Source organism: Enhydra lutris, unplaced genomic scaffold (assembly GCF_002288905.1).
Source record: "Enhydra lutris kenyoni isolate GAN:26980312 unplaced genomic scaffold, ASM228890v2 scaffoldscaffold12, whole genome shotgun sequence".
Classification (NCBI taxonomy): Eukaryota; Metazoa; Chordata; class Mammalia; order Carnivora; family Mustelidae; genus Enhydra; species Enhydra lutris.
In genome coordinates, this window is record NW_019154096.1 from 26,484,570 (window position 1) to 26,505,977 (window position 21,408).

At 38.8% G+C, this 21,408-nt stretch overlaps 1 protein-coding gene across 2 annotated transcripts in view; it reads right to left on the minus strand.

The window, feature by feature from the left end:
- Positions 1-21,408, minus strand: part of LOC111144955 (mitochondrial calcium uptake 1) — a 245,703-nt gene that overhangs the window by 179,639 nt on the left and 44,656 nt on the right. For both annotated transcript variants that reach the window (XM_022499577.1, XM_022499576.1), the window contains exon 2: positions 10,449-10,610. In XM_022499577.1, coding sequence (XP_022355285.1) covers positions 10,449-10,609 — 161 coding nt within the window. In that variant the 5' untranslated portion in view covers position 10,610. The remainder of the gene's footprint in view (positions 1-10,448; positions 10,611-21,408) is intronic.

Here is a 21,408-nt window from a genome sequence, read left to right on the forward strand (position 1 = left end):
TTAAAAAGCAACAAGAAACTAATTCCCCACCTGGTTCAAAAACAATCTTTTTAAAAAAAAATATTTTATTTATTTATTTGACAGAGAGAGACACAGCGAGAGAAGGAACACAAGCAGGGGGAGTGGGAGAGGGAGAAGCAGGCTTCCGGCCGAGCAGGGAGGCCAATGCGGAGCTCGATCCCAAGACCCTGCATCATGACCTGAGCCAAAGGCAAATGCTTAACAACTGAGCAGAGCCACCCAGGTGCCCCCCAAAGTAATCTTTTCATCATAGCTCAAATTTCCTTTCAACCTTGACCCTAACTCATCAAGGTTAGATCATTTTCCTGTTTATTTCCCTCTGAAGAGTTTATGGAACCAAATGATAAGGGGCTGATAAAGTGGTGACCTAAGGTATTTATTCACAAAGAAAAGGGACAGCATTCATTCATTTCTTCATTCAAATGCTATAGGAGCTACACTAGTTGCTAAGATAAATATAAATAAGACTGTCTATCCTTAAGAGAGTCACAGTAAATAGGGAAAACAGATAAGTCAAATGGTAAAGAATATATAAAGACAGAGAATAGGGTCAGGAAAAGCCTCCTGGAAAGGTTGAGTCATAACCTGATTTCTCAAAAACCTAACGCTCTAGAAAAGAAAATCGACAGACATTCAGTATCATCTGGTATAATCTCCTAACCACACAGCTTTATTCAGTTAATTTAGTTAAACAGCATTCATAATCTCTTCCGAAAAACTTGACCTGAATGCTGCTCATGTGTAGTAGGTGGGTTACACCCTATTACATCCCTACAACTTTTACCACCTTAGGAACTGCACATTTCCAAGAGTGGTAAAGATATAATAATACAGTGATCTAAACATTATAGAGTTGGAGACATATAATGATGTATAGAAAGAAGACTTCTGCTTTCAACTACAATGGAGTAAATACACCTGACTTGCCTTTCCAGTGTAAGGAAAAATACAGAAAATTTAACAAAATATATAAAACATGTTCAGACACTAAACAACAGACAGCAACTCTCTGAAAAAAATTAGACCTATAACTGTCCTGATGTTCCATTTGGCAACATTTTCCAGATCAGGAGCAGGACCCCAAGCAATATGGAGTGACCATGCTAAGTTGAGAAGAGAGAGATCACAGTTTGGAGGCTGAGGTGGCAGGAATGTGCGGGGAAGAGGACCACAGAGGAGGAAGTTACACAAAGACAAAGTTCCATGAACCTAATGGTGTCTCCCTTAAGTTAATAGAAGTAGCGCATTCTAAGGATTAAAATATTCAATGTTGGGCAAAGAACAATTACCAAAGAGCTACAGGCCAAAACTTTTCAGAACTTACAAGCAGGGAGTGTTCAACCTGTGATAAATCATTGAACACTCAAAGCATTTAATAAACACAACAGATGGGCCATGTCTTATTAGTAGGGCTAAATTAGCCCTAGAGCAAAGAATACTCTATCTAAACCATTCTGACAAAAATAAAACAGCAACAAAAAACAACAACAACAAAAAACCAACTTAAAAACAAGCTCTGGATGATCAGAGTCTTCAATAAATTAACTGCCTACCAATACAAAAATCAAGATACTTTTAAAGGAAAACAAAAAAATTCAGACACTCAAAAATGTTAACATACACAATGAAAAATATCTAATAAAGTAATTATCAGATGTTAGCAAGATGGCAGAATACTAAGTCCCAGGCTTTGACGACCCCAGAAACACTGATTTAACAAAAATGTACAAATCAAAATACCTTTATGAGATTCCCCACATCCAATAAAGAAGTTGCAGTACACCAGGAAAAACAAAATGCCGAAACAGACACAAGGAAATGCATATGAGGAGCAATTTCACTTTACCCTTGTCAGCCCCTCCCCCCAGGCATGAACAGCTCAGCATCTCCTACAGGAAGGAATGAGAATGGAAGTGTGTTCAACATTCTATTGATTCAGAGGGCTGCTCAAGGGACTGGTTTCTGTTCACCTCACTTAGAGTGCTGATGGAAGGTGGCATAGTTGCATTCCTGAGGGTGGGTAAGAAAAAGAAAAGTGGGAGGTGGTTTGTGGAGCTGGCACAGCTCGGCACAATCAGGAAAAGATGCAAAATAAGCCTTCTCCCTCAGAAGGGAGGGAAAGAAGTGGAAGGTGTGTCTGGTGTTCCAGTTTTTCAGAAGGCTGTCTGAAAGACTGGTATGTGCCTGACCTGACTTTGGGTGGGAATGGGGAGCTGGCATACTTTGCCTGCCTGGCAGGTGATGAGAAGAGACAGGAGGTGCCTTGCTGCTATGCACATAGAACTTGCACTGCTGCAGAGAAACACCAGAGGGAACAAGAGATGAACAGCTCTTGAAAAAGAAATTGGCAAGCTTTGCAATTGAGAACTGCCCTCACAAACCCAGAGAAGCTGTATCCTCTCCCAAAAAAGCTTCAGAGGCACCAGAATCTGTAACTGGGCTGATTGCTGTATGAAGCCAGTCTATAAAGACTGGAATATGTGGTTGATTCTTCAAAAATGTGAATCTTAACATAAAGTTGCAAGATACATGGAAGTAACAGAAATGTGGTCCAAAAAGAGGAACAAAATATATCTCCAGAAACTGACCCTAAAGAAATAGAAATATTTACTACTTGAAAAAGAACTCAAAATACCCATCATAAAGATGCTCTATAAGCTCAAGAAAACACTGCATTAAAAAAACTACCATCAAGAGAGTTTTTTTTGTATTGTTTTTTTAGATTTTATTTATTTAATTGACAGAGAGAGATCACAAGTAGGCAGAGAGGCAGGCAAGGGTAGGAGGAGGAGGGAATAGGCTCCCCGCTAAGCAGAGAGCCCGATGAGGGGGGCTCGATCCCAGGGCCCTGAGATCATGACCTGAGCCAAAGGCAGAGGCTTAACCCACTGAGCCACCCAGGAGCCCCAAGAGAGTTTTTTAAAAAAGCAAATTCTGGAGCTGATGAGTACCATTACAGACCTGAAAAATTCACTTGGGTGGCTTAAAAACTGACTCAATGAAGCAGAAAGATAAACTCAAAGGTAAACTCAAAGATAAATCATTTGATATTATCCAGTCAGAGAAACAAAACACAAAGGAAAAAGCATTAAGGGACTTACGGAAAACCAATATATGCATGAAGGAGAAGGAAGACAAGAAAAGGGTAAAAAAAAAGGAAGAAAAAGAAAAAAAAAGTTTACTTAAAGAAAATATGGCAAAAAACTTGAAAATTTGAAAACTCAAATTTGGGGAAGTTAATGGATATCCAGAATGAAGAACAGACGTCCAAGACGTCCAAGAGGAGGAACCCAAAGAAATCCACACTAAGACACATTATAATCAAATTGCCAAAGTCAAAGAGAATTTTTAAAGCAGGAGGAGAAAATTGATTTATAATGTTCACGGGAACCCGTAAAACTATAAGACCTTGTAGGCCATAAAGAAATAGGATGTGGGACACCTGGGTGGCTCTGTTGCTTAAGCCGCTGCCTTCGGCTCAGGTCATGATCCCAGGGTCCTGGGATCGAGTCCCGCATCGGGCTCCTTGCTCAGTGGGGAGTCTGCTTCTCTCTCTGCCTCTGCCTGCTTGTGTTCTCCCGTGCGCGCGCTCTCTCTCTCTCTGACAAATAAATAAATAAATTAAAAAAAAAAAAAAAAGAAATAGGATGTCAGATGGAAGGCGCTAAAAGAAAAAATTACCAATCAAAGATACTATATTTGGTAAAACTATCCTTAGAAATGAAGGAGAAAGAATGTTCCCAGATAAACAATGCTGAGGAAGTTCACACCACTAAACCTGCATTACCAAAAAAACAAAACAAAACAAAAACACCCTAAAGGGAGTCCTTCAAGTTGAAATGAACTATGCTGCAACATGAAAGCATAGAGTATAAAGCTCACTGGTGAAGGCAAATATATAGACAAATACAGAATACTGTTGTCCTATAGTGATGATGTGTAAATCTCTTTAAATTCTGTAACAGAAGTTCAAAGATCAAACATAAAAAAAAAAAACTTAAGTATAAAAATATGCTAATGGATACACAGTATAAAAGATGTAACTTGTGACATCAGTACCATAAAGGGTGAAAAAGGAAGGAATAAAAGTACAGAATATCTGTATGTGACTGAAGTTAACTTGTTTTGTACTTTCTAAAAATAATATATTTTGGGGGCGCCTGGGTGGCTCAGTTGGTTAAGTGTCTGCCTTGAGCTCAGGTCATGATCCTGAGGTCCTGGGATCGAGCCCCACATTGGGTTCCCTGCTCAGCGGGGAGTCTGCTTCTCCCCTGCTCTGTGCCCTTCCCCCCTGCTTGTGTTCACTCACTCTCATGCTCTCTCTCTCTCAAATAAAATCTTAAAAAAAAAACACCCCACACATTTTGTTAATTTATCCTTACTTTTTATACTGGCCATCAACTAGAATAGTCAGCAAATTAGTAAGGTCTTTTTCCACAAGATATCCGCAAGCTTTGTGGACTCATTTCTACAATTATTATTGTAATTCGTTTTCTTTACCCTTACCTGAAAGTATATTTTACACAAAAGCATATTTTCAAAGCAGTTTTTATTGAGATATAATTGATGATAACATTTTATAAGTTTAAGGTATACAATGTGTTAATTTGATACACCTATGTGTATCAATCCAATTGCCACCATTGCATTAGCTAAAACCTCCATTACATCACATAATTATCACTTTTTTTGAGTGAGACCATTTAAAATCTATCTAGTCCCTTAGCAATTTTCAAGTATACAATACTGTATTATTAACTATAATCACAGTGCTGTGCCTTAGACTCCAGAACATATTTATATTCTGAGTGTAGTTTTACTCTGACCAACAACTCCCCAGTTACCCACCTTCAGTGGGCCAGCTAGGCTGAAGGAAGGCAAAAGAAAAGGCGGCTGCCAGCAGTTCCATTCCCAGAGAAAGTTCTTATGGAAACCTGCCCTTCTGGCAAAAGCCCTACAACTAGTAAATAAACTCTCATATATGGCCCAGGTGCTTTTGAAACTGCTTCTGTTATGCTGGGTCTCAGAGTAAGATTGTTGATGGGCCTTTTTAAAAAATTAAAAAAAATTTTTTTGTTTGTTTGTTTGTTTGACAGACAGAGATCACAAGTAGGTGGAGAGGCAGGCAGAGAGAGAGGAGGAAGCAGGCTCCCTGCCGAGCAGAGAGCCCGATTTGGAGCTCAATCCCAGGACCCTGGGATCATGACCCAAGCCGAAGGCAGAGGCTTTAACCCACTAAGCCACCCAGGCGCCCCTGATGGGCCTTTTAAGAGCAGAGCAGTTTTGGTTTCCCAAGGCCTTCCACCTCTCCTAGAGTTAAGCCCTGCTGATTTTCAAAGCCAGACAAAATGGGGACTTAGTCTTCCCAGTGCAGGGGTGGTACAGGGAGTGCCCAGTGCAGGACTTGAATCCCTTGCTCCTCAGGAAGGACCTCCATACCTGTTATATGCCTTCTGTTTGTGAATCACTACCAAGTCCTTTTCAAACTGCTGGGATTTTTTGATTTTTGCTTTTTTCTGGGTCTCAGGGCAAACGAGACTGCACATGAGCCCTCTAAGAAGGGAATCTCAGTTTCCTATAGAATTCTGGGACCTCTGGATGTCAAACTCATTGGTTTTGCAAGTCAAATATTCTCAGGTTTGTCTCTCCAGTACAGATCCCAGTTTCTAGGGTGCCTAATGTGAGGCACCAACCCCTCTCTCCTCTGGGAGAAGCACTGCCTGGTGAAATTCCCTCTCTATTGAATGTTGCCACTCTGGGGATGGGGTTTTTTGTAGGACTGTGTCTCTGCTTCTCCTACCCATCTTGGTGTGGTCCTTATATTCTTTGTTATGGGCGCCAATTCCTATAGTTTTCAGATCTTTTGCAAAGGGAAATTATCCACATGTAGCCATAGATTTAGTGTTTTTAAGAGAGGGGTAAGTTCAGGATTTTCCTATGCTGTCATCTTTCCAGATCCTCCAATTAACGGTACTTTCTAACATATTTTCTAAATGGTACTTTTTCTTTCTTTTTGTCTTTTTTGTTTGTTTGTTTTAAGTAATCTCTACACCCAATGTAGGGCTCGCACTCACAACCCTGAGATCAAGGTGCACGCTCAGGGCACCTGGGTGCTTCAGTTGGTTACACATATTGGAATTCTCAAATTCATACAATGAGAAAGCAGAATAACCACAGATGTAGGGCAAGGTGAAATGGGGAATTACTGTTAAATGGGTCCAGAGTTTCAGTTTGAGATGACGAAAAAATTCTAGATAAATCATGGTGATGGTCACACAACACTGTGAATATAGATAATGAAGTTAAAAATCGTTAAAATGGTAAATCTGTTGCTACATACAGCTTACCACAATAAAAAAAAATGCTAGACTATAATGAGGATACCATACTGAAAACAAAACAAAAATCAAAACTGAACACTGAACAGAATGGCAGACTTAAAGTGCTGGAAAGAAAAAAGTCAACCTAGAATTCTATATCCAATGAAAATATCCTTCATAAAGGAAGGCAAGGGGCACCTGGGTGGCTCAGTGGGTTAAAGCCTCTGCCTTCGGCTCAGGTCATGATCCCAGGGTCCTGGGATGGAGCCCCGCGTCGGGCTCTCTCCTCAACAGGGAGCCTGTTTCCCTTCCTCTCTCTGCCTGCCTCTCTGCCTACTTGTAATCTCTGTCAAATAAATAAATAAAATCTTTTTAAAAAGGCGGGGGGAGGCAAAATAGAGACATTTCCAGACAAAAGCGGACAGAATCTATCTCTAGCAGATAAGAACTCCTAGTAAAGGAAGTACTTTAGGCTGTAGAAGAATGATATTAGGTAGATTATATAACCAGTTTAAACCCACATACTCAGACTTCAAACCCTGAATCCTGACCACTGTATCTCAGCATCTGTTTTGAGACTGAGGAAATAAAAAAAAAAAAAAAAGAAGTAAAATGACAAATGTTCCTTCTCTAACAATACTATAATATGGTTTCTAAAGATCATACTTGGGGCGCCTGGGTGGCTCAGTGGGTGAAGCCTCTGACTTCAGCTCAGGTCATGATCCCAGGGTCCTGGGATTGAGCCCCCCACTGGGCTCTCTGCTCAGCAGGGAGCCTGCCCCCACACTTGCCTCTGCCTACTTGTGATCTTTGTCAAATAAATAAATAAAATCTTAAAAAAAAAAATCATACTTAATTTACATTAGCAGATTCAAGTAGTATATCTGGTCTTTACCTATACCTAATTATATATCCCAGAACATACTTGGGTTTGAAGGCAAACATTCCAAATTGTATTCTTTGTTATACACCTACATGATTCAAAACTGTATTTTTGTATTGTATCGTACTGTACTGTATTGTTATTAATTATTTTTTGTACAGGAACAGGAATTGGAGATGAAAAAAAGGTTTTTTTCTTTACTTCTGTATTAGACTTTTTTTAAAGATCATATTGTTCTTTGTAATTTAAATCAGCGAATTTTGAAGTTTTAAAACTTAAAGCTCATAAATTTAAAAATTTTTGAGGTTTAAAATTATATCCCGCCCTCTTTCAAAAAGAACTCTAAATCTCACTTCTTAGGAAAACATTTTAATTTCTGCTCATTTCCCAATTTTTTAAGAGGATGGAAAAAAGATATAAAATTAAATGGCAAACTCTATGCCTGCATTCTAACAAGATAACTCACAATCATTTTAGAGAGTTTTTGCTATTGATCTTGAGTTCAGTATAAGCATGAAAATCGCAACAAGTTTTATTTATTCTTTATTTCAAAACTTGAGAATAATTATAAGTTCATCTCTTTGTAGCTTCTTACATGCCATAGCAAAGGCACAAAACTAACAATTTTTTAACACTAAAATCTCAGCACTTGGTATATTTATGATTTTAAAACATTCATGAAATTAGAATCTGTGGTAAAAGCATATGCTTTAGAAGAAGCATCGTATTGAGGACACACTGTCAATATGTAGATTTTTCTGCTTTTGGATGCTTTGGAAGATAAGATTGTCTTCTTATTCTTTTTCTGGGAGTAATATTACCCAAAAATACCATAAATTAATAAAAGTAAAATAACCTCAACTTGTTAATCAGCATTTAACCTGAACAGTATAAACAAAGTGACTCAGAGAAAGAAAAAACCTTCTTGTGTTTTTTTTTTAAAGATATTTTTTATTTAGGGGCACCTGGGTGGCTCAGTGGGTTAAGCCGCTGCCTTCGGCTCGGGTCATGATCTCAGGGTCCTGGGATCGAGTCCCACATCGGGCTCTCTGCTCAGCAAGAAGCCTGCTTCCTCCTCTCTCTCTCTCTCTGCCTGCCTCTCCGTCTACTTGTGATCTCTCTCTGTCAAATAAATAAATAAAATCTTTAAAAAAAAAAAAAAGATATTTTTTATTTATTTGACACAGAGAGAGAGAGAGAGGTCACAAGTAGGCAGAGAGAGAGAGGAAGGGGAACCAGCTCCCTGCTGAGCAGAGAGCCCGATGTGGGGCTCGATCCCAGGACCCTGGGATCATGACCTGAGCCAAAGGCAGAGGCTTTAACCCACTGAGCCACCTAGGTGCCCCAAGAAAAAATTTTCTTAAAGTAACTTCTTAAACATTCAAATCATCATAAAACCTCTCAAGGTACAGCTGCTGTCACCTTTGATGTTAGACTAAGCCAAAGACAATGCTATATGCACCTGCATGGGGTCCTCTAATTGCACTGCAGGAAAGCATCCCTGAAGAAATTACTAAGCATTTACTATTTATTACAGTGAAAGGACAAAAGGTGTATTTCCTATTCCCCCTTCCCTTCTTTTGCCTCCCTCTTTTCCTCCTTCTGTCTGTGTCCCATAGTCTAGATCTTTCTCTCCCTCTCTTCCTGTCCATTTTACCTGGAAATTTTTTAAAGCCATACACTTCTTTCTAAGATTCCAGTACCCACATCATCATCTCCAACTAGTATTAGTGTCTGTCTGTAGCTTCTTCCCACTCCAGTTTATTCCACTGTTGTTGCTATATTAATCTCTCTTCAAACCTGTCTGTGATCAGCCTCTTTCTTCAAAACCTTCAAAACTTAGGGACGCCTGGGTGGCTCAGTTGGTTAAGCAACTGCCTTCGGCTCAGGTCATGATCCTGGAGTCCTGGGATCGAGTCCCACATCGGACTCCCTGCTCGGCGGGAAGTCTGCTTCTCCCGCTGATCTCTCTCTCCTCTCATGCTCTCTCTCTCTCTCTCAAATAAATAAATAAAATCATTAAAAAAAAAAAAAACCTTCAAAACTTAAAAATCGCAACTTCTTGGCATGGTGTATAGGATCTTTCATATCACAACTCCAACTTTTTTTGGAAACTGTCTTTTCTGCTAGTACTCTATCTCCTTCACTTCCCATCTTCATATTATATCCAGTAATAACAGTTAACATTTACTGATAGCTTACTATGTACCAAGTACTTTCTCCATAAATGTTTTTTATTTACAAAGCTATGTGCCAGGCACTTTTTAAAGCATTTAATAAATAATAACTTGGGGCACCTGGCTTAGCTCAGTTGGTGGAGTATCCAACTCTTGTTCTCAGGATTGTGAAATGGAGCCCTACACTGGGTAAAAAGCCTACTTTAACATTAAATAAAATAAAATGCTATTTTAAAAAGCCCCTGGAGCACCTGGGTGGCTTAGTTGGTTAAGCATCTGCCTTCAGCTCAGGTCATGATCCCAGGCTCCTGGGATCAACCCATCATCGAGCTCCCTGCTCAGTGGGAAGACTGCTTCTCCCCTCCTACCGTTCCCCCTGCTTGTGCTCTCTCGCATTCTGTCAAATAAATAAAGTCTATAGGAAACAAAAAAGTAAATAAATAAATAACCCCAAATAATCACTCATTTACTCTTTATAACAACCCTTTGAGATAGGTGTTATCATTATCCCCATTTTATTGTCTATTGACAGAAAGTACATCAGTGGTTGCCTAGGGTTAGGAGGGATGGAGAAAGTGGGAAATAAGTGCTAAATGGCATGGAGTTTCTTTGTGGAGTGATGGAAATTTCTGGAATCAGATAGTGGTGATGGCTGCACAACTTTGTAAATATACTAAAAGCCAGTGAACTGTACATGCTAAATTGGTAAATTATGAAATTTATTTGTTTCTTATTATATATCATTTATTTTAAAATTATTGAAATTATTAAATCGGTTTATTGTTGACATAGTTCAGCAGAGGAGACAGGCAGACCTTGAAACAGAATACTTTCAATTTGTTGCTTTGACACAATAGCTGAATTCTTTGAAACATCCTATCTCATAGACAAATTATTATCAATGGCAAATGATTTGGGCAAGAAATTTTGGCACAAAGTTAAGCCAGAAATCCATGCAATCCTTTGAAATAACAGAGACAACGAGAAAAACGAAAGCACGTGCAGGAGACTAACTCTCCTAACTAACACTCTCCGACTAACACTAACCTCTTCCACAGGAGACCAGTACTTGCAGTGACTGCAGATGCTCCCAGGAAAGCCACCATCATGAGTCGTCGCCTCATCTGGGTGGGCTGTGATCCCCCATGGTAACATCGAGAGCCGAGAGCCAGTTCTGCCAATGCAGAAAGGGAGTTAAGACGAAACATCCTGTGGATAAAAAGGAGAAATGTTACTCCTAACTAGTGGTAGCAACAGTGATGCTGAAATGATGAAGATGAAAGTATCAATGTCACCAATAATCATTACGGACTTACTCAATGGCAGATAGTAAACACTCTGCAATACCATATAGTATCCTATTTAATCCTCAGAACAGTTGTATGAGAAAAATATTACTTATAAACCTGATATATCAGTCAAAGTATAATTGGAAGACAAAAAAAAACACATGATAATTTGAACAGGAAAAGTTAAATGTAAAGCAGTATTAATTTTAACAGGGGTAAAATACTAAGGGCTAAAGAGATAACATATATAGGGAGCAGCTACTATAGCAAGGGCTGATGCGGAACAACAGGAGAGGAATAAATCTGTGAAGGGGTCACTCTCAACAGGGCTGAGATACAGGTCTGTGGTGAGGACATGACCATGGATGTCTGAGAAATTTACCAGAGTGCCAGGCCAACAGAAGTCACTATAAAGTCATCTAGTAGGAGAACTCAGTATGCCAGTGGAACTCAGGAAAGTATCCATGGGGAGATGTCAGAGTATGGAACTCACTGAAAAAACTGCATTTGGGAGTACCGCTTCTAAAACTACCTAGGGATTGAGAGCCCCAAGGTGTCCCACATGCCACAGGCCACTGTGTCTTACAGTGCATACAAGAATCAGGAAGAAAAACTTCTTCCTTCTCTAGTCTCCCTTGAGCCCTTCCACTGACAAACCTTAACAAAAGGTGGCAAGAGAGAAATTTCCAGTATTACAGAAAGGACAATGAAATGGATTTAGAATTACAAAGCAACAGATTTATAAGTGGCACAACCATTTTAAACATGTGGAAACTGAGATACAGTGACTTGCTCTAGAGTATGCAGCTAGGCAGTAGATCCAGAATCTAAAAATAAATGGACTAACACCAGAACCCAGGTTTTTAACTAGGATACTTTGCTGCCCCCACCACCTTGTAATGCTGATACAGTTTTTGTTAAAATAATTTAAGTTTTTTGGGGTTTGTTTTGTTTTTAAAGATTTTATTCATTTATTTGGGAGAGAGAGAGAATGAGAGAGAGAGAGAGTATGAGAGGAGAGAAGTCAGTGGGAGAAGCAGACTCCCTGCCCAGCGGGGAGCCCGATGTGGGACTCGATCCCAGATCCCAGGACTCCAGGATCACAACCCAACCCGAAGGCAGTCACTCAACCAACTGAGCCACCCAGGTGCCCAAAGTAATTTAAGTTTTAATGAAATTTGTTTTATTCTGCAGGGCCTTGGAAGGCCTTCTACCCACTAAATTCTTTAGTCTCATACTTCTAATTTCACCTGTTCCTCTCACTGTACCCAGGTTTTTAACTAGGACCCTTTGCTGCCCCCCTACGTTGTAATGCTGATATGCTTTTTGTTAAAGTAATTTAAGTTTTAATTAATTTTTTTTTTCATTCCCAGGTTCTTGGAAGGCCTCCCACCCACTAAATTCTTTAGTTTCATACTTGTAACTTCACCTGTACCTCTCACTGTTTAACTCAGAAATACCTGTATTAGGTCACATTATTGTTCAAAAAACATTCACTCTCCCATTCCCTATCCCAAAGGCAAGTATTATTTTGCACACTCTTCATTTTGGGTATGTATTTTGCCATTGACCTTTCTTTGACCAACAAAATGTGGGCCAATTCCACAAAGCACTTTTGAGAAGTATTGCTATTAGCCTTCTTGTGCTCCTGCACTCTATGAAGAGAAGATCATGCCCCAGATGGACTTGATCCTTCAAGCTGGGTTCTCTAAGGAACAGATCTCAGCCTGGAGCCAGGCACTGTGAAGACCAGCTGAGCCAGCAGAGCGCAACCGACCTACAGAATGCTAGTGAGAAATAAAGGTTTCTGACTGTAAGCCACAAAAATTGGGAGTTGTTTACTGCCACAGCAAAAGCTAACTAATTCAGCATGTAAGAGAAGTACTGGGAAGTTCTCATTCAACAAAAATGTTTTAAGTTCATACGATTTATTAGACTTAAAAGGTCAAAAAGAATTTCACAATCTAATTAGGAAAGATATATATGAAACATTTTTTAAATGATATGTTTTTAAGCTGGTATCTTGAAGAAGTATTGAAAGGATACCTTTAAACGGGTATAGATATTAGAGAATTAAAAATGTTTTTAAACAGCAGCCTAAGACTAGGTTAGTCAGCAAAGGCTTTTGTTTAGTTCTGAGACTCAGAATGGTAAACAATTTTGATCAAGTCACAGAAATTTCATGGACACCAAAAAAACGACAGGATCATTTCTGGCCTCTATACAGAGAATTGATAGAAAATGATTTTCTTCCTCTAGACAGTATCTTGAGGACAGAGTAAAGTCTTCGTTCTTTTATTCTACCAGGCAGACTAAAAGAGAAAGGGGCATTTCATCCTGGTTATAGGACTTTTTTTTGTTTTAAGATTTATTTATTTGATTGAGAGTGAGATCACGAGCGGGGGGGGGGGGGGGGGGGGGAGGGGGAAAAGCAGGTTCCCCGCTGAGCAAGGAGCTGATGTGGGACTCAATCCCAGGACCCTGGGATCATGACCTGAGCCAAAGGCTTAACCAACTAAACCACCCAGGCAACCTGGTTATAGAACTTTTTTACAATGACAATTCATTCAAATCACTTGAAGTATTCATTCTCTTCCCCGTTGACTGTCCCAAAGCACAGTTCACTGCTTCCTAATTTAAATTATCTTGCACTTTATATATATCTTCCTATGGCAATTAATATATATGTAAGTTTGTTTTCCCCACTTTGCTCTCAGTCTCCTTTAAGGCCAAAATTATTTTTTTTCCTCATCATAAACATACAGTCTGGTACGGGGCCTGTTACATTATAGGTGTTTAAAATATTGACTATGTAACATACTTTCACATGAAGGTAAAGGTACAAATCACACAGGTACTGGCTCCTAACATTTAAGTATACTTCTAAGCCCCAATACCCTAAGAAAAGTATGTCCTTTACCATTTGGGTTCAAATCAAGTTAGATTATTTAGCTGTCTCTTAAGATCGCGGAACCAGTAATGAGCTCTTCTCTGGGACCTACACCTATAATCTCTTAAGTAAACCTTTCCCATAGCCTTCTTCATTCAACCTAGACCCAATTTCAAAGCTGAAGCTAAATCCTGCTTTTTTCCCACTTTATGGACAAAGTGGGAAAAGAATTATTTTTCTCTCCTATTTCCTATGACCTTAAGCTGCAGCAATACAATCTTATATCCTTCTCCAACCCCAGAAATCATTTCATTTTACTGCACATATTCTAGCAAAATATAGCACCAAGGAGACTGTCCACTATATTTTCTTCCTGCCTGTCAACAACTGATACACTTCTAAAATAACATTTTCTAAACTCACAGTGCATTCAGATACATAGCACTTCTCTTGTCTATAATAAAAATGAATACTCTGGTTTCTCTTCAGATCAAATACATCTCTCCTTATAGTAAAAATGAGCACACCTAAAACATAAATCTGGAGAAAACATTATTCATCACTGACAACAGAAAGAAAAGAGTACTCAGAAGTTTCCAATTGTGAAAGGCAAGTAACCTAACCAGTTCAAAAGTTGGAACAGACAAGGAGTGTGTAAGACTGGAAGATAAATTCACAATTAATCAGATATTCTCCATAAATAGACGTATGTCCAAATAATAGACATCTCATAAATAGAAATATGCTCATCAGTGTAATAAACACATTTTTCAGTAAGAATAAATAAATACACAAATGATCAAATAGGTAAGGCATCATCACTTGAGAAAGTCATCTGAATTCTGGACTGAGAATTCTTTTTTTTTTTTTAATTTTTTTTTTTTAAGATTTTATTTATTTATTTGACAGACAGAGATTACAAGTAGGCAGAGAGGCAGGCAGAGAGAGAGGAGGAAGCAGGCTCCCAGCTGAGCAGAGAGCCCGATGTGGGGCTCGATCCCAGGACTCCGAGATCATGACCCGAGCTGAAGGCAGAGGCTTTAACCCACTGAGCCACCCAGGCACCCCTGGACTGAGAATTCTGATCATATATACAACAGGTAACTAGTACATACCTTAAATTGGAAAATACATGATGGAAGATTTTTTCTTAAAGAATAGCTATTTACCAGTAGTGAACAGAATAAATTGCAAACAAACAAACAAAAAAGAATAAATTGCAAACAACAAAGGCAGAGAAAGCTAATAGGAGTAGTGAATACAGCCAGAAGGCAATTAGTAACCTAAGTACTGGATGCCTAGATGATAAGTACAGAAACCAAAAATAAAGTGAAAATGTCTAAAGAGAGACAAAACCATCAGATATCACTGTCCAACACACATTAACATGTAGGCGTGAAGGAGATATGGAAGACAGAAGAAAGAGATTAAAATAATAACAACACTAAATAGCAGATAGTAGAAAGTGAAACAGAATAGGAATCCAATGATCCAATGACCTAGAATCAACTCTAGTACTAAACAGCTGTGCGCAAAGGAAGCTTATTCTTCCTTAAGGAAGAATTTGAGAAAACGAGAGAACTGCCTAATTGAGCTTTAGGGTTCCTTTTATCTCCTAATGCTCACTAACCATGGTGAAAATCTATATGGCAGAGTTTAATCTATTTCATGTGAGGTTGAGGGGGGAGTAGGATTATACCATACAATCAAGATTTATTAGTGTTGAGAATACATGTCTGTATGTTTTGGTGCTAGATTTTAAATTTTGAAAGTTCTGAATTCTACTAACAGTCTACTTACATTTTGATGTTGTAATTCAAATATTACTGTCTACATCTCATTTCACCACTGGTTTTAATCTCATTCCCCAAAGTGCACGTCAAAAGATATATCTAGGGGCAGCTGGCTGGCTCAGTTGGTGGAGCATGCAACTCTTGATCTCAGGGTTATGAGTTTAAGCCCCACATTTGGTGTAGACATTACTCAACAGTTGTTAAAATCTTTAAAAAAAAAAAAAAAAGATGTATCTATTCATCTTCTCTAGTGCAATTTTCAGTTGACAAGCAAACAAAGAAAACAGTGAAAAAAGACTATTATATTATAATTTAATTCCTAACTTTGTAGTGAAGAAAGAGTGTAACTAGTTGAATATATTAATTTTTGATGCAAGACCATGTAAACAGATTTAAGGAGATCAGCTTTCCAACTGAGTCTGGAAAACTGAATAGGCCAACTGGCAGCAGTTATGCAGTAATGAAGCATGTTTATGAGAAGGATTAAATTAAACCAAAAGGGGCACATTTTTCTTCCCTAACACTACCTACCCCCTTCAAAAAGGCATACCTTTTTTTCATGTGAATTCAAAAAAAAGATGAAGACATATTTCCATCCAAGAAAGGTCAAGGGAAGCAAGGGAAACATAATTTTGTTACCAAAGAAAAGCATTATCTATCCAACAAGAAACAGAACAAGATTTTTAAAACCTGTAACGAGATAACATTGCTTTTCTATAGCTATTATAAGACTATTAAGCTTAATATATTGCTTTTGAGCAACCACTCTGGAAAACAGCATGGAGGTTCCTCAAAAAGTTGAAAATAGAGCTACCTTACGACCCAGCAATTGTACTACTGGGTATTTACCCTAAAGATAAAAACATAGTGATCCGAAGGGGCACGTGCACTCAAATGTTTATAGCAGCAATGTCCACAATAGCCAAACTATGGAAAGAACCTAGATGTCCAACAACAGATGAATGGATAAAGAAGATGTGGTATATGTATATACAATGGAATACTATGCAGCCATCAAAAGAAATGAAATCTTGCCATTTGCGACAACGTGGATGGAACTAGAGGGTATTATGCTTAGCGAAATAAGTCAATCAGAGAAAAACAACTATCATATGATCTCCCTGATATGAGGAAGTGGAGATGCAATGTGGGGGGTTTGGGGAGTAGAAAAAGAATAAATGAAACAAGATGGGATCGGGAGGGAAACAAACCATAAGAGACTCTTACTGCCACAAAATAAACTGAAGGTGACCAGGGGAAGGGAGGTAGGGAGAGGGTGGTGGGGTTATGGACATTGGGGAGGGTATGTGATATGGTGAGTGCTGTGAAGTGTGTAAACCTGGCAATTCATAGACCTGTACCCCTGGAGCTAATAATACATTATATGTTTATTAAAAAAATTTAAAAATATATATATTGCTTTTGATAACTTTCAAAGGGTCACAGGACCAGGGAATCATTTAATTCAGCATCTTTATTTTAGAGATAAACAAAAGAGATCCAGATAAGTTATGTGGTTTACTCATAGCTAATTAGTACAAAAACCTACACTAAATCCTAGAATTCTTGTTCCCAAATAAATAACCTAAAGGGGAAAACACTTTTTAATAACTGTTCTCAGCAAAATAAATGTAATAGCCACACTCCAAAAAGAGATCAAATGCCCAACCATAGAAAAATAAACAATAGTATAACATAATACAACGTAATATAAATATTAAATATGTTAATCATAAAATATTATTAAATCATTTCACAAACCAAGAAAGTTGGGCTAAAGAAATTTAAACAGTTGGAAAAAGAAGTAAAAATGGCTCTGAGAACTATGAAAAGATACTAAGAGAATGCATATTAAAACTATATTGAGATACTGCTTTTCACTCATCAAGCTGTCAAAAAATCCAAAAGTTTGAAAACACACTGGTTGGCAATACTGTAGAAATGGCACTGCTAAGGAATCTGTTAAGCTGGTACTACGTACTTCCTAAAAGAAAAACAGTACAATCTATGGAGGGCGATTTGGCAATATCCATTAAAATATCCATTAAAATCACCCATAATATAAAACTGCATCCAGCCAGCCAACAATTGTACCTCTCATAAAATTTCCTAATGATATACCTGAACACCTGTGAAATTATATACACACAAACACAGTAATTCATCATATCGTGGTTGGTAACAGCAACAGATTAAATCCACCTCAGTGTTCACCAGGAGAGGATTGGCCAAACCATGATAAATATATACAAGGCAATACCATGTAGCAATAAACAGGGAATGAAAAAACTATGTATGGATTTGAAGAGTTTCATGACATACTGTTATCTTAAAAAAAGTTAGCTTAAAAAAACAGCATATATGGTATGTTACCCTTTTATGTAAAATGAAGAGCAATAAGAATGCATATGTGCATGTTTCTAGTAAGTAGCTCTGGAAGGACACACAATAAAGTTAACAGTGGTGGGGCTGGTTGGGGTAGAAGATGGGTGATATTAAGAAGTAGACTTCTACAATGTATTACTTCATTTTTAAGCATTTTTTTAAAAGATTTGTTTATTTGAGAGAGAGAGAGAGAGCGAGCGAAAGCTGGGAGGAGGGGGAGAAGTAGGCTCCCCACTGACCAGGGAGCCTAACGGGTGGCTCAGTCCCAGGACCCTGGGATCATGACCTGAGCCAAAGGCAGACACTTAACCAACCGAGCCACCCAGGTGCCCTCTTATAAACTTTTTTTAAAAGGCAGAATATGTACATGCCAGCTACAAAAAAGTAAAATAAGGGTGCTTTTTTTAATTATAAAAAAAAAATTAGGTGATCCAAATAAAATTTAATGATACTCTAGGAAAGACTCTCTTTATGCTTTACATTTTAAGAAAAATAAAGGCAGGTCCAGAAGACTGGTGTTTCAATCTCCTCAGCTAGGGACTATCATTTACCAGCCCTAACAGTGGGCAGAGGCCCAATAATGTCTTAGCAATCAACCCATATCATGGCAAGGTTCCCTACTAAGGTTAAGTTTTGCCTGAATCAAATTCATTCCCTAATACCCTGATTATTGGCACATCCTGATTTGACTTATTAAACTATTAGAATTCCACACCTTATCCTGATCCTAACTTAAAATAACTGCTTGCAATTTTCTATATGATTAATTGCCTTCTATTTCTGATCTCTGACGATTGCACATCTAAAGAAGGACTGCTTAGTTCTTCCAATCCTCACACTGGCCTAAATAAACTTCTGGTGTATACTATTACCAACAGCACTACTGTTAAAAGCAACATCTGCAGGGTGTCTGGGTGGCTCAGTCAGTTAAGTAGCTGTCTTCAGCTCAGGCCATGATCCCGGGGTCCTAGGACTGAGTCCCACATCAGGATCCTTGCTCAGTGGGGACCCTGCTTCTCCTCTCCCTCTGCCCCTTCTCTTGCTGGTGCTGTCTCTCTCTCAAGTAAATAAATAACATCATAAAAAAAAAAAAAAAGGCGCAACATCTACTAATTCTGAGGCCAAGACAAATTTCTGAGACCTACCCAAATTTGGCCACCAACAAAATTTAGACCTCAGTTAAATAAAACTTCAAGGTTCCAAAGTGTTTAGTTTACATGAACTTAAGAGCTTGAGAAAACAAGAACTGAGTGTCCTTCCTGTGTTTCCATGATCTAATACAACATCTGGTGTATATAATATATGTACGTGATGGCTCAGTACACTCTGAGAAACTGAAATAGGATTGCTCTTTGAGAACTACATTGTAAAATCAGCATGATCAGGAGTGCCCACTAAGATTCACCTTATTCATCCCAGTGGCAGCTATATACTAACCCTGGAACCGAAGGTCATCAGAGCCTTAGCCATTAAGTATCCAAATTATATATTTAACTCCTCTTTATTCTATTACCATGCTTACTAAGTATGTTATGATTCTAACAGAGCTTCCTGTTTAGACTGCCTTCAAAGAGAGAACATGCTGATCAGAAGATACGAGTATCCTAGATCTCCACACCAGCTGTATTTCTCATGGTAAACTAATATATTAGCAATCTGGTTTAATCTCCTATGATACTAGTTTGCCTAAAAAGCTTCTCTGAATCTGATCAATTCTAAGACTTAAGTTATAATTTGATAACTTTCAAGGTTCAAGGGCCAACCTTGCACCATCGGGACATCTTGACGCCCTGCCTTGCCATTTCTTTTTTGTTTTTTTTTTTTAAGATTTTATTTATTTATTTGACAGAGAGAGATCACAAGTAGGTAGATAGGCAGGCAGAGAGAGAGAGGAGAAAGCAGGCTCCCCGCTAAGCAGAGAGCCCAATGCGGGACTCGATCCCAGGACCCTGAGAACATGACCCGAGCCGAAGGCAGAGGCCTAACCCACATAGCCACCCAGGCAGCCTGAGCCCCTGCCTTGCCATTTCATTCAAATTTCCACCTGGGAACAGATGCCAGCAAGAATGCCCCAAAAGTTTTGGATGGCCAGAGTCACTGAACCTAGGGAACCACACTCACCTCCCCTTTGCCCTGGGTACTGAAGTTAGGGGACGGCAATAAAAGAAGAGTCTAAAGATGGAAAAATTATGAGAATATTGATTTGCTGGGCATGATACAGATTTTGGAATAGAATAAGCAAGACTGCTTGCATTCTGTTTACAAGTAAGATAGGAACACATTTTTATTATAAAAAATGTCATTGTAGGGGTGCCTAGGTATCTCAGTCCATTAAGCCTCTGACTCAATTTTGGCTCAGGTCAGGATCTCAGGGTGCTGGGATTCACTCAGCAGGGATACAGCTGCTATCTCCCTCTCCCTTTGCCCCTTCCCTTGCTCATTCTCACTCAAGCACACGCTCTCTCTCTCTCAAATAAATCTTTTGAAATAAGTCACTGCAGAGGTGCCTGGATGCCTTAGTCAGTTAAGCATCTGCCTTTGGCTCAGGTCATGATCCCAGGGTCCTGGGATCGAGCCCCATTTTAGGATCCTTGCTTCAGAGGGGAGCCTGCTTCTCCCTCTCCCTTTGCCTGCCCTTGCCCCTGCTTGTACACACTCTCTCTCACTCGTGCACGTGTGTGTGCTGTCAAATAAATAAAATCTTAAGAAAAAAGTCACTGTACAGAAGTATAAAAAAGAAACTACATCTTATTCTTCATCTTTCTGAAACCCCACCAGTCTCCCTAGAAGTAAACTCAGAAGGAAGTTTGTATGATTCTTTCCTGAAATCGTTCTATTTGTTTACATATAAACAATATTCATATGTATATACATATATATATACTCAAATATTCAGCATTTGGAATGCTTTGCATTATCCTTTGTTTTATATAATGAAGTCATATCATACACATCTGCAAATCTTTTTTTTTTTTTTTATTTTTTAAGATTTTATTTATTTATTTGTCAGAGAGAGAGAGAGGGAGAGAGAGCAAGCACAGGCAGACAGAATGGCAGGCAGAGGCAGAGGGAGAAGCAGGCTCCCTGCTGAGCAAGGAGCCCGATGTGGGACTCGATCCCAGGACGCTGGGATCATGACCTGAGCCGAAGGCAGCTGCTTAACCAACTGAGCCACCCAGGCGTCCCCACATCTGCAAATCTTTAAAACAACTTAAAAATCATTCCAACAAGAGATATCCTTTTTAACTCTAACAGAGTATTTCATTCTATGATTATGCCACAATTTAACTGGCAGTTAATACACAATTTAACTATCTGGCTATTAATCCTTAATTAATTAAAGATGTTTCTATTCTTTGCCATTACAAACTTAACTACAGAGACATTTCCTGTGCATTTATTTTTATTCATTTTTATGCAAATAAATCTGTGGGACAGACATCTACAAATGAAACTGCTTATTTAAAAGTAACTCGTGAGGTGCCTGGGTAGCTCAGTCAGTTAAGCATCTGACTGCTGGTTTTGGTTCAGGTCATGATCTCAGAGTGGTGAGATGGAGCCCCTAGTGGGGGCATGGAGTCTGCTTAGGTTTCTCTCTGCCCCAGCCCTCTCATGATCTCTCTCTCGCTCAAAAAAAAAAAAAAAAAAAA